We start from the raw sequence: 14,210 nt of genomic DNA, 5'->3' as shown, positions 1-14,210 counted from the left end.
GCTGTTTTTGCATGCCTGAAGCTTGTGACTGTAAGCAGTTCGAACAAAGAGAGGAGATATTCATATGCCCATCTAATGGGAAAGGTTTTTACGGGCCTAAACAGGACAATACCCGGAGCTCAATGACTAGCTCGCAAAAAATCTCAAGCGACTCCGTGTAGATAAAGCTTGTTCTCGTAACAGCCCTTGAATACACATACGATCAACTTGCATCCAGAAGTAATTAACTGCAGGAAAATGAATTTCTTATTCTCTGAAGGCACACTCTGTTAGCCTAGATCTCTCTTCTAATTGAAAAAATAGAGGCACGTTAGTTTGACCTTAGAAATAATAAAATCATATTATGATTATGAAGAACGCTGTAGTGACGTGCCCCAAAAATTTCGTTGTTTCTGTAACGAGCTTCCAAATTTATGTGCACCGGCCTCAAGCATATCCTCTCCATCGAAGTGCAACCACTGCCGCCAGGATTCGATACCGCGACCATTCTTTCATTTAGCAGTCGAGCACCCTAACTACCAGATCACTGCAGTGAGTAAAGTTTATATTAAAAAGCTGGTATCATTGCTAGTATCATTGCCAATTTTCATTTTGAACCTGAGCATAATCGTTGTGCATCTAATTCAAGTCAACGACGGTATTTTTATTTTTTTGTCCACACATGGTGCCAGCCCAAAATTGGAATGTGTAACCCAACGTAGTTTTTTTTTTTAACATTATTTCTAGAGGGCTTTGCTGGGCCCAAACAGATTCGTTGTAAGATTCGGGTTGTTGCATAACTGGTGGATCAGGAGTACAATAGCGAAAATAGGATTTGGAGCAATTTTTGAAGCAGCAGAATCTTACTTTTGGAGCACTAAAATGAAAATTTGAAGCAGGTTATGGGAAATAAAACATCAATTTTTTTAATCACAAAATACCGAATTCGGAGCAAAGAAGGCCGACATTTAGAAAAAAAAAGTATATTCAAGCCTTTCAACATCATCTAAATCATCCAGAGTAAACATGAGCACTGCTGTTTCAATAAAACAAGTAGTTTGATCCACTCCACTGAGGAAACTATGATAAAGTCCACATTAGCACTTGCTGCGTCTGTCAAATCCTTTGACAGAATACATGAATTAAAATGAGGATTTGCCAAGCTGGCAGCTTTGAAATTCAACGGATTCGTGAAAGTGAGGAGTAGGGGTGGCCAAAAAACAAAACAAAAATTGTGCAGTTCTTTTTCTTTAAGGGCAGCAAAAGCGTCATACACTGTTTTGAATTATTTACAGAAACCTTTTCTGACATCAGCTATCATACTAGTGCTCACAATTATGTGGTAGTATACACATGTTTAATTGAACAAAATTTGCTGTCCCATGAGTAGTGCTAACAGCCGCTTCGAAATCATGATACCCTTTTCTGCAGGGCACCAGTGTATTACAATGAAGGTGGTTGCAGTGTTCTGCTTTGTTTGGAATAAGGCCTATAAAATTTCTAACACTGCTATGCCCCCCCCCCCCCCCCCCCCACTTTCTTTTAGATGCGAGTGCATTTCCTAGTTGGGCTATGCCAGGCATCCGGCGTTGTCCGTAGCATCCGCGCGCTGGCAGATGTGTCTTCGCTCTCACTCCTTCTCCCATAGCAACAGCTGCAGGCACATGCGCTTATCCTTGCCCCTAGCAACCGAACCGAAGCATGTGGTGCGAGAGGGTGTGAGAGAGGGTAGGTGCAGTGCTTTGCCGCTCCTTCTCTCACCGTTCGCTCTCTCTCTTCTCTGCACACCACTCTCCCATCCGCTCGCGCCTGACTCTCGACCATTCACTGGTTGGACGCCTCTCAAGAACATCCGGAAATGTGAGCCGAGAACGGTGGCCCCCTACTCTCCAGTCCACTCCCTCCTCCCTCCCGACTGTTCACTGGCTGGGCGCCTCTCAAGGCGATGGCAGAAGTCGGTGAAGGCGAATGTCTGACGGCAATCATGGTAGCCTTTCTTTTATTTGGTACGCTGCATCTTCCAGTCAATACCCCTGTTACAAGGAATGTGCTCGTAGTAGCAGTCATCACCAAAAATACAGCCAGTAGTTCTCCAGAAGTAGCACTCATTGCCATTTACCGGCCCTGATAACTTGGCCTTTGGTCCACTCGAGGTGCTGGCAGCCTTGTTCTCTACTGTTGACGTCCTGAAAATACCACGCAACATTTAGCAAGACAATTTTAGAATCATAACTGCAAGGTTGCTGTCACTGGCAACCGAGCAACCAATCAAATCAAGCAATAGGTAGGGCTTCTCACATCAGACTGGACTTTCGGAGCACGGTCACTGGACCTTTCTTGGAACCATTTTCAAGGTAGTTGTTGTCCGGGAACCGGATGGTAATTGCTGTTCCACACAGCACATGTCCTTGTAATGCCTCCATGGCTCTTCCGGGTGATAGCTTGTTGCCATAGTTTATGAAAGCACAGTATCGATCACGCAGGATTCGAATGCTGTGCACATCTCCATAACTGCATGTAATACAACAAAAACTTTCTACAATGCTCGTTTGGATAATGCTTGTCTATACATTGTGCGTTGCGCCGTGAAACAGGAGGATTGGCGAAGGGACATTTGACATTGGGTAATAATGCACAAGTGTGTGACAACAGACAGACAGTGCGAGCTATCCAATGTTTCAATTGAACACAAGTGATATAAATGGGCATTCATTATAATAGCTCATTAGTTTATTCTAAACCTCTCAAAACATTCTGCTGCAGCCAAGTTAGCAATGAAATACATGAGTATATAATTAATACTGAGAGTGAACAATGTGTATTAGACTGCAAATATTAATACAGCAGAAGGGAACGCGAAAATAGACAACCACCCATTTGTGGCCCGAAGCAACAAGGAAATCCGTACGGATCACAGTAAGAAAAGCTTCATAGTTGCCGAAAAATTCCTCCTAGTTCAGGGATTGAACCCGAGACCAACGCCTTTCCAGGGCGGCCACTCATTTACCAATTGAGCTAACCAGAAAGCTAGCAGTAGGTAGCATGAGGGCGGGTTCATCAACAACTTGAAGCACATGGACACAAATAATGCGAATGAGTTCTGCGAAACCTTCTGTGCTACCTCCGCATATGGTATCGAAGGGCCATGCAAAGGTTTTATAATCAAAAGACTATGAATTTATGCACTGACGCTCAGTATTGTACAAAAAATGGGCAGTGACCCCTTACAAAACTCCACGGCACTAACCTGCTTTTCTCAAAAGAGGGTAGATTAAATCAGCTTTAAAAAACTTAAGTTAGCTTCACACTAGTGGTGCCGAGTGTCAAGAAAGTGCACAGCTTGGCAGACTTTTTTGTTTCTCTTTCTTCTATTTTTTCTTTTTCTCTCTCTATTCCTTGCTTCTGCTGCCTTTCACTTTTTATATGTTTCTCTTTCTTTGTTTGATTTACTCATCTTTCTGTCTGTTTTTCCCCCTTTCTTTCTAATCCTTACTGTGGCATGGCGCCTCACCTACGCACGCGCCACGTAGTGTAAATGACTGACAGCCCAGTGCGCCCTCTCGGGGGAGTGCGCAAATCCGATAATACTACGAGGGCAAACACGTCACGGCACCTGTTAAATAAAGACTTTTTGTTACCAGTAAGTCGTGTGGAGAGTCACTTCTTCTTTGCGCTTTTCGAGCTCATGACATGGTTTGAGACGTGGGATATTTCTGCAGTTTCTTCTAGCCACTGCTCTTGTCGTCCTCAACGGTCTTCAACAACCGCGATGACAGATTCAGCTACGACAGCTATGAGTGGGGCGACAGGCTTCTCTCTCAAGCCTCCGAAGCCATTCATGTTTGATTAAGCCTCCAAATGGCCTGCATACATTCTCAAGTTCGACGACTTCTGCTATGCATCGAGACTTGTCCAACAAAAGCAAGAAATGTGGAGTGTTGCTTCTTCTTTGTGCGCCTCGATCTCACAACACTTACTTTTTCTGATTGATGGATATGTGGGGCTTAACGTCCCAAAACTACCTTATGATTATAAGAGGTGCCGTAGTGGAGGGCTCCGAAAATTTTTACCATCTGGGGTTCTTTAACATGCACCCAAATCTGAGCACACAGGCCTACAGCGTTCTCGTCTCAATTGAAAATGCAGCCGCCGCAGCAGGGATTTCATCCCGCGACCTGCGGGTCAGCAGCCGAGTACCTTAACCACAAGAGCACTGCAGGGGGCGTCACTTACTTTAAGCAATGCTATATCCTCTTTTCTTTTCCCTCCTCCTCACATACACTTCCCTTTTCTATCCCCTTGGTACACTATACTGTACTAGGCTATTTTATGCTCTGCTGGCATGCCTTGATGGCCAAGCGGTTAAGATGCTCGTCTTCAGATGGTGCGTTCATATGACACCTCATCAAGGTTTTTTTTTTTTTGCTAAGAATTTCTCTTCCTACTTCTTTTTTTTTTCTCTCTCTCCTTCTGTTCTTTCTTTCACCAATCAGAGTTATTCCAGCCAACACTAGAACAATTGGCGCATGTGTTCCGGGGGCAAAGCAGATGATGAAAAGGATGAAAATAGTACGTCCCGGTTTATGATGACAGTTTTCTCTTTGTTTCTGTTTCATCTGACGGGTGGCATGAACAGCTCTGCAGTAAAAATGACCGTCATTCATTTAATTGAAAGAGGTGCAAGCAAATACTAACTATAAAAATGGGGGGGGCGGGAGTCTAATCTAATGTGTCCAGAATTTGCGTGCACGTGAAAGCAAAACTGAAGCCACATCAGCAACACGCTCTGGTCACAACAGTCAGATACAGTATTACTACCATAAGGAAATGGTAATGGAGCACATTTTGCAGAGAGTTCACTTACCTAGGATGATTACATACGTGACTGAGACCTGTGTGTGCTCAATTTGTTTCTAACAAAGTGCAATCGGTGATGTGCCTCCTTAATTGTGAATGCTTGCATCAAGGAAGAGGTATTTAGCATGTTGAAAATAGCAGCGTCACCTCCTTCTTGCGTACTCGAGGCCTACAGCCATGTGTAATGCAAATAAAGGCCAGGGGAGGGGGGGGGAGATCTTCAGTTGCATGTTGACCAAGAAAAGTTTCCATAGGTCGAAAATGGGAATATATATGAACTGAGCTTGCCAATCAGCTTGAGGTACTTCGTGTAGATCGAGCTCGTCTTGCTAACAGTCCTGGAACATGCATGTGATCGAGGCCTACCCAGAAGCGTTTCTGGAGCAAAGAAAACTGAATAACCGAAGAAATCTAATGTCAGGTGAATTGCCATGAAACCGAGGTTTTCAACACATTATTCCCGCCCCGCCCCGAGTGTCTAGTGGCCAAGGTACTCGGCTGCTGCCCCGCCAGTCGCGGAATCGAATCCCGGCTGCGGCGGCTGCATTTCCAATGCAGGCGGAAATGTAGGCTTGTGTGCTCAGATTTGGATGCACGTTAAAGAACCCCAGGTGGTCGAAATTTTCGGAGCCCCCCTTTAAGGCATCTCTAATAATCATATGGTGGTTTTGGGACGTTAAACCCCACATATCAATCAATCAGCATTTATTCCATGAATGTTTTGCAGGAACCGAACCAATTAGTTGTAAAATAATGGTCGTTGCATGACGGGGGGACAAATAATTGAGGTTCTATTGTACTATTCATACACCCTCAGAAACTATTATTCTGAAATAGGTGGTTCGATAATAATTTGTGTGGTCGAGAAGCAGCATGATGAAAAAAAAAAAGGAAACAAGAAATCACAATCAAAATAAAAAAAGTTTGAACCTTTCCATTAAGACATTAAAAACATTAAGACGAAATTAACTCTTTTTTTGGTTGGTGTTTCCTGTTTCTCTTTTTTGTGATAATCCTTCTTATCATTATAACATTTGATCATTAAGTGATTAAGATGCTACTCAAATAAACTTAGTTCCCAAAAATTCGTGATATGCAAATAATCTTGGCAAAAAATTGCTACCAAAATTGAATTTTTGCATCCTAGGCTGTACTTCAATGCACAACTGAGTCAATTTTTAAGATTTTTTTCTCAGAACACAAGGCTGACCTCATATGAACGGTCATACATGCATAGTGTTTATTGCCAAGTTAGAGCAAGTAAAAGGATCTACTTGACATGCTAGTGGCGAAACTTGCTTGCAAACAAATGTATCGGTCATTTTATCCACCAAAGCCTTGATATTGCTACGAGGCAGTCGAGGATACATCCGCTATGGAGTTCCATCGTGTGTTGTACCCAGCATGTCCACCAAAATGTTTCAAATATACTTACGAATTATTTACATTAAAAAATAGTCCAGCAGTCTAGATGGCGGCTGTTGTTTTTCCCGAGGTAACAGCCACGACTAAGGTGTGATGTGCAAAGAGGAGGACAACGAAGTGCTGATGTTCAGAAAAAACCACAGCTGCCAATCTTGACTGCTGGAGTATTTCCTTCTGTAAATAAGTTGTAAATAAATATATTCGCAATAATATGATCATGAGGCACAACATAGCAGACAGCTGCAGAAAATTTGCCACCCAGGCTTTTTAATGTGTACTGACAGTGACATTTCACAGAACATTGACCTGTTGGATTTCCTTTCCATCAAAATGTAAATGGGACCGAACTCGGGTCTTTTCAGTCAGCAGCTTAACACCATAACCACTGTATCACAGCAGTGGTAACAAGCTTTATAAGCTTTATTCTAAAGAGAAGCCAAATCTCATTGTCACATATTATATTAAGTAAAAAATAAAAATAATGAATCACAAAAAAATAATATTAGACTGTACCGCCTGAACAGGTCAATGAGCATCTTCTCAGTGACTTCAGGCTGAATGTTGCCAACCCAAAGAGAGCGATAGCCATCCATGTTGCAAGGATTCATCTTAACATCAGGAACAACTGCATCTGGCCCACAAAGTATGACTATGGCTCTCTGGAAATCTTCATCGCCCAGGGTCAAAGCCCACTCAGCTTGCTCCTGGGAGAAACCCATGCTCTGGGGAGAAAGAAAAGCCATTACAGGACTCTTTTGAGACAGATAACATAGATAAAATATAAAGCAGAAGAAAGTGTGCAGAGAGCAGGGTGGCAGCCGTTAATTTAGTTCGCACAATTTTCTCTTAATAGGGCTTGCAACAGTTTTTCAAGTAGCCTAAGAATGAATTCACTGAAGAAGCTTATTGCCCCACAAGTTCACGCCCCAAAAACTTTTGGAATTCGTCCAGTACGAGCGGAGTTAGAAAGATTTGTTGCCCGCTGCAATCGCATTCTCTTTTTTGTCGTCCCGACGAAAGCACTGGAAGCGAAGCAGAGAGGAATGGCACGGGGAAAGAAAATACTCTTCGGTCACAAGTCACGCGCGCCTTGTGACCTTGAGCACTATCTCTCTCTCTATATTTTTCCCCTTTGAATACGCGGGTTTTCAGTGTGATCACGCGCTCATGTGTGGACAAGTGGCAACCTCCAGTGGCGGCTCCCGCAACGACCGAGCGCGCCATGCTCAAATCAGCCAAAGGCTTATACAATGGCTGTGACAAGCAGTTTTTGAGCTTGTATCATCATTTGTCAAGAGAAAGCAACTGAGAATTTATTGCGAATGCTAGGCCCCATGTTGCGGTATAATATTTGGCTTGAATGTTCTCGGAAGCCTTGACTACTGATCAGCAGCACTTTCTGACCATGCTCAAAAAGTTCTGCAGAGCCCCATTAAGATGTGTTGGTGAGGATGACATGCTACACTTGCTATAAGACCTCAATCAAAAACAAAGCTGCTGCACATGCTGTGACAGTATTAACAAAGTCAGACATGTCACAGTTTTGCATTACAGGCAGAGGAAAAGAGTAACGTAGGGCATAAGCCACCATCTAAATCACATTAGTTATGGAAGACATTTAATAAATGTAGAAAGTAAGGCACAGAGTACAATCAAAGAATAGACAGCTTGACAGTGATGATGATTTAAGTTTAAGTGGAAGTAAATTTTCATTCCCTGAAGGCAAACCTGTTGCTACTTACATGCAATTGCTAGAAAGAGAGGTGTGATGCAATTCTTATGCTACAAAATTATGTGCACATTTCACTTTGGTGAACATGCTTTTCTACTAAAAAGTAGAGATGTGAGCATAGCAAACTTTTCAGTGCCAAGTAAATTCGAATAATAAAACCAGTGAGCTAACTGAATCAAAAATTTTTTTAATACTTCAAAGCCAAGTTAAATAAGAATGTTGCAGAAAATCCCTGTGCATAGTCTTATGCGATAGGAACCTCGAAGTGTTACTTTAGGCTAGGTTGATGAAACCAATGCTTCCTCTATAACTCAGTGCCTGGTGAACAGGGAGGAGAACAAAAGGCACGACTGTGTGATTCGCTTCCTTGCGATATATTTGCAAGCATCTTGTTTGTCAGTCGCATTAAATGCATAGTTCGAGAGGAGTGGCCTGAGAAAGTAAATGCACATTAGGTTCATGAGTTGCACCATGTGGTGATAGCTGTTATTACTCTTGCATTCAAGGAACCTTGATGCACAGAGCGCTGCAACCCTGTCAAAGTGCTAAGTGGCTTTGCCAAAGTCTGGTTGTCTTCGAGTGCTAAGTGGCTTTTCTAAAGTCTGGTTGTCTTCGAGTGGACCATCTGCAAAACCTCGGCAAGTGTTGAGGACAACAGGAGCTAGTTAGATGGATACAGCAGACCACCACAGTCCTGGTGGCGTGTCAGCTGAAAGAGCGGCTGTTTGCTGGCTGGCTTAGACACAGAGAGGCACAGTCACAAAGAGCACAGACACAGAGAGGCACTGACTACACGGACAACATAGCCCCTACATACACTGTGGCCGATATTTGAAAGAATGGCGGGCACTGAGGCAACACAGAAGTGGTTATTTAGCCCTTGAAACACCACAACTGCCTTTTCCATCGAAGATGATGTTTGCACATCTGTGTTTGCAGTAGAGGGAAGCCGTGCAAACAAAGTCTACAACGGTTGAGAACTTGAACCACTGGCATGTAGGGGCACTGACATTGAACTCTCAGCATGAGCAACATTTGATGTGACATTAGCCGCAGCGATTTCAGTTTTCAAGACTTTTTCTAGAGCCGAAAGGGCAGCACAAACATCTAGTGTGTCATTTGCACCTGACAACATCCTCAGCATCCCAAACAATGACTCTATTGGCTCTCTGTTGAACCAGCAAGTAAGAATGAAGAAGGAGCTCTCATCTGTGAGCAGGTGTCTAATACATGCCAACGTAGAGTAAGAGGTGACGAGAACTATTTCACATGTCTCCTTTGTTAGAAATCGTCGCGGATGATTGCACCTCTTCTTCGAACCATCCAAATACATTGGAAAGCTGACTTCAAGCCACTCCAGCCTAGGATATTCAGTCTTCATAGTGTCGAGCATCATTGAAATTCTGATATATGTGCTGCATAGTATTGCTCGTGTCGTGCAGTACAAACCAGCGATAAATGTTCTTAATAAAAGTAATGGTTGAGCCATGTTTGCTGACTCGTGGAAGGCGGTTACATAACAGACCCTCCGAAACTGTTTTCTCCACACGAGCTTTATGCTGGACACAGAGACAGCCATGTCGCCCGGAGTGGACAGTGTGTATGACTTCCGCCCCGTGTTGCCTTCGACGATCTGCACACTGCGGCGTTTCGATTTCAGCCGGGATAATCCTTGAGGGCTTCACTTACGCTGACAAAGATCTTCAGGTGTGTGCAGAATTGACCGATGACCAAATCATTCATAAGGTTACGGAGGACTCCGACGACCCCGACACTGAGATCAAAGAGGGAGCGCCTACACAGCCAACAAGCTCAGAGTTGATGCGAGCACTGACACTGTCATCGATGTATAGCGACAGCATGACGTTAAATGAAATTGAGGCAGACATCATTGCTGGCAAGTGGAACGCTGTGCAAACAAAAATAAGCAAATTTTTTTTGTGTGTGTCTAAGTGTTTACACATGTGATAGTGCCGGCCGCATCGGATTCTTTTTATTTTCTTTTTTCCTTTCAGCTTTTTTCAGAGCCACCTAAAAGATGCATTTGCTGAATTACAATGAGTACCACGTACTCCTGCTGCGACCCTATCCGTCAGCATAAAATACCTATTAAAAGTGTGTTTTCGCTGGCGTTCATTTTTCTCGGCTGCCCGATTTTCCGGACATTTTAACCATTCCTTAATGGTCGACCTGTACTTCTCTAAAGTCTGTTGCAATCTTAGCACCTGGCTCCTCAGTTCTTTTTTTTTTTTTTTTTCCACTTGGCTTTTTCTACGGTCAACAAAGTTGACGCTTGCCTGCTGTTGACTTGGACACTTCAGTCACATGCAGGAGTCTTGAGCGCAACTTCATTACCATGCGTAACTTGATTGTGCTGATTGGTTTGGCTGCCACAATCAGCGGTGTTCCTCCCATTCAGGTTCTGGTGGTGCGGGCACTGCAGATGGCAACAGGCCAGAAGCAGTGCTTGTTGCATGACTACTCCCCAGTCGCAACGGAGCACAAGCTTGCTTTTAAATGCTTGCTGTACTTTGTTCAGACCTTGCTTTTGGCTGAAAGTCTTTGGGGTACTCATAAAAAACTGAAGGCACTGCACTTTTTTTCAACTGTCGCCTTTTCCTTCAAAAATGTCATCTACGTGAAAATGATAACGGCGCACCTTCGTGTAACAGGATATTGCATTAGGCGACCAGCCGTAGTGTCCAATAGCGGCCAACCATTTCTCTGGTACATTGGTGGCAGCAGGACTTTTGTACAACGACAGTCCAGGCACTTTCTCTTTTTTGTCCGACTTGCACAGCGGCACGCAACAGTACGACATCGCTGATTATGCAAGCTAAGTAGTCATGACAAAGGATAAAAAAAAACTTCGATCGCATTCAACTCGCTAAATCTATCGCAAGTGTCAAGGCACAGCAAAACAAGAACACACTGACACGCGCCCGACCCCGCCACAGCCCCCTGGGTTACATAGGATCCCCCCGCAGTGGCGGTGAGCGTGAAAAACGCAAGCGCCCGAGGGCCGCGAGAGGGTGTTCGAACAGGCACTGAAAGTCATAGAAGAAGCACTGATGAAGCACACAGATGTGCTGGTAAGCCCATGTTTTTTTAAAAAATGAGAAAATGTAGAAGCCAAATTGCATTTTAATTGATTGATTGATATGTGGGGTTTAACGTCCCAAAGCCACCATATGATTATGAGAGACGCCGTAGTGGAGGGCTCCGGAAATTTCGACCACCTGGGGTTCTTTAACGTGCACCCAAATCTGAGCACACAGGCCTACAACATTTCTACCTCCATCGGAAATGCAGCCGCCACAGCCAGGATTTGAATCCGCGACCTGCGGGTCAGCAGCCGAGTACCTTAGCCATTAGACCACCGCGGCGGGGCCAAATTGCATTTTATTTACATGATTTGGTGTAACCAAAAAGGTGTCCACAATACTTTGCACATTGGCGACAGCATCAGTGCGGATAGGAGAGGGCACTTGTTTTTTCACGCACCGCTTCTGCAGACGCTGGAGAAGTGTGAGTGCATGAAAAATACCAAATCGATTTTTCTCAAAACCCAATTTTCAGTTATGCAGCCCTTTTTCTATACCAAAATATATTCACTGAAAACTTCCATGACATGTTTAAAAATTCACCTGCCAATACGGCAAAATAATCTTGAAAATCACAAAAACTAAAAAAGAAAAAGAAAATAAGGGCATTTTTAAAAACATTATAGCTCTGCAATGGCGTAACCAAGCGCCGTCATATTGCACTAGTCAGAAAGAGAGTTTTTTTGTGCTCAACTTCCCCGCTTTGCCTAGCTCCTCAACTCAGAAACAAGTGTATAAAAACAAATGTTTGAAGTCGCCAAGTTGCTCCAGCATGCCTCGCAGCTGGTCCTATCCTTGCCCCGGGAGCACCTCTCGACGAGTGTCGTCTGCTGCTTGCACAATGTGCGGTCATGGCTGATAAAATTGCACTACTTAATGACACGTTCGCTCACGGTCTGTGTTCACAGGTCAGGGATCACTTTAAAAATAATCCCGCTTTAACTTGGCAGCTGCAGGCAAAAGCTAACGCATATGATTATGACAAGAAGCCGAGCACATCACGAACATTGCAAACATGCCTCTGAAAATAACTCATCACTAACAGTTCTGCTTATGACCACTTTGGCCCTCGTGACGAAAGACCATCGAGGGACGACACTTTGTACTCGTTACGGAGCATGACATACTTTGAAACATCGGGCACTGCGGCCAAGAATACTGTAATTGAGCTAGCTCACTGCTCTGGAGTCGTGGTTAGGCCAATCTCCACTCACGGCTCTGCAATGTACGAGATGAATCCGAGATTCGCTGGCTAGAACATCCCGCTAGTGGACAAGCGATAACAAGGAAGTCGCAATATGCTCCATCACTAGCAAAATGCACCGCCTGCTGGCTGCTTGGAACCGTGGATGGGCATTTTATGCATCGGCAGTGGAACCCCCAACCAAGCTCATCATGCAGCGTCCGTTGGGAGCACCAGTGGAAGTGGCTAGCAATGTCGCATGTCAAAGCCCCAAACAAAAGATGAGGCATGCTGCATGGCAATTTATTGTCTTTATATTTGTTTTCAGTTATTATTGACCAGTATATTTTTCAAAAGTTTGAATACTTCAAATAGTAAAGTTCTGATGCAAATTGAATAGCAAACGCTGTCAGAAAAATATTTGGAAGTTTAAATATTTTTCACACCTCAACTAAAAAGCTACTAAAGTTGGCTACACCTTAGAATAAATTCTGACTTGAAGCACCATGAGCTTAAATGTCTATGTGTATCCTGCCTATCTTACTTTGAACTATAGTAGGCTCTCAGTAAATGGAAATCTGTTAAAGCAACTGCTGCTTAAATGATAATGAATGTAGAGTTTAACGTCTAAAAACCACCATAAGATTATGAGAGACGCCTGTTGCTTAAATAGAAATCCTGTTAAATTAAACACCTTTTCCTGGTACCTTCAGGCTCCGTCTACATAGTCTACTGTATATACAAATTCCTCCAGTTCTAAAATGGTCAAATAAACAGACGTGAATTGCAAATGAGTTACGAGAGGATAGGAGGTGCCTCACCATGATCTCAAAAATGTGCACATTGCGCAGCTCAGTTTGGGCCTCCAGGCAGGTTGGGTCAATTTCAAGCACTTTTTTGAACGATTCTGCAGCCTCACTGTACTTCTGCAGGCCAAGTTGTGCCTTGGCACGGCGAAAGTAGCCCGTGGCCACCTGGGGCTGCAGGCTGATTGCTTTCTCAGCATCCATCAAGGCCCTGCACCCAACAGGCATAATTTTAATGGTAAATTCAAACAAAGCTGCAGTGGCAAAAGAATAAGCCTCTGCATTCCCTTCGATACTACCTGCAACACTACTGCAGCGGGTTACAATGCTGAACACCAGAAACTTGTGAGTGCATATTTTCTACCATCCCATATGCAATCTTTGAAACATGCCCCACAAAGAGGCTTCCCTTCTTTCGTACATTCGTAACAAGATCCTTGCACCGGCAGATTTAACACCTTAGTTTGGCATGTCAGGGTTCAGTGGTCAGCTTATGCCTCGAGCAAAAATTCACGTGCCATGTGACGCGGTCTGGCAAAAACAGTGTTCCACACCTGCTGCCTTGGCTACAAGTGGCACTGGCAAACATTCCCAGGATTTACACACACGGCAATACCCAACAGAGTGGACGGGAGAGTGCCTTGTGTCAAAGCTCAACTGGCAGGGCATTGGACACGTAATGCAAAGGTTCCAGATGTGACAACAAAGGGTGATTATCTTCCGCCACTTTACATCATATTTAGTACTCTGCAGTTGAAGACAACAATTAATATAACTCATGCTTTCTTTGGCGTAATCTGCAGTCAATTCATTTGGTACTATACAAACTATGGCTTTTGACCCTACAGTGGTGGGAACGCCTTCAAGCATTTTGGAGCAGCTACCTCTGTGTTCGAAGCACACACAAGCTTTCCATGACACACACAGAGGAAGGCATTTTAGCTTTAATTTAGTTTAATGTTCCCTCAGTTTCCATAAGCACTTCTACAGAAGCAGTACACCCACAAAATAAACAAAGGTAGGATTATATACAGAAGCGGTGACATAAAATAGTGAAAGATATTGCACCAAGCTAGCTGCAACATGAAGTTCATAGCAGCGTGTGTGTGTGTGCACCCACACAC

The 14,210-nt window shown here is 43.8% G+C and overlaps 1 protein-coding gene across 6 annotated transcripts in view; it reads right to left on the bottom strand.

The window, feature by feature from the left end:
* LOC119175942 (uncharacterized) overlaps positions 1-14,210 on the bottom strand; it is a 217,852-nt gene that overhangs the window by 2,708 nt on the left and 200,934 nt on the right. For 5 of the 6 annotated variants that reach the window (XR_012886828.1, XR_012886832.1, XR_012886829.1 and 2 more), the window contains 4 exons: positions 13,102-13,297; positions 6,775-6,983; positions 2,278-2,490; positions 1,741-2,165 (listed from right to left, as the gene is read on the bottom strand). Coding sequence is in view for 1 of the 6 variants with exons in the window: in XM_037426995.2 (XP_037282892.2) it covers positions 2,099-2,165; positions 2,278-2,490; positions 6,775-6,983; positions 13,102-13,297 (685 nt within the window). In the remaining 5 variants the exon portion in view is untranslated. The remainder of the gene's footprint in view (positions 1-1,740; positions 2,166-2,277; positions 2,491-6,774; positions 6,984-13,101; positions 13,298-14,210) is intronic. The other variant, XM_037426995.2, reaches the window with a different exon arrangement.

Source organism: Rhipicephalus microplus, chromosome X (genome assembly GCF_043290135.1).
Source record: "Rhipicephalus microplus isolate Deutch F79 chromosome X, USDA_Rmic, whole genome shotgun sequence".
Taxonomy (NCBI): Eukaryota; Metazoa; Arthropoda; class Arachnida; order Ixodida; family Ixodidae; genus Rhipicephalus; species Rhipicephalus microplus.
The sequence above is the reverse complement of the archived record's forward strand: the minus strand, read 5'-3'. Positions and strand labels throughout refer to the sequence as shown.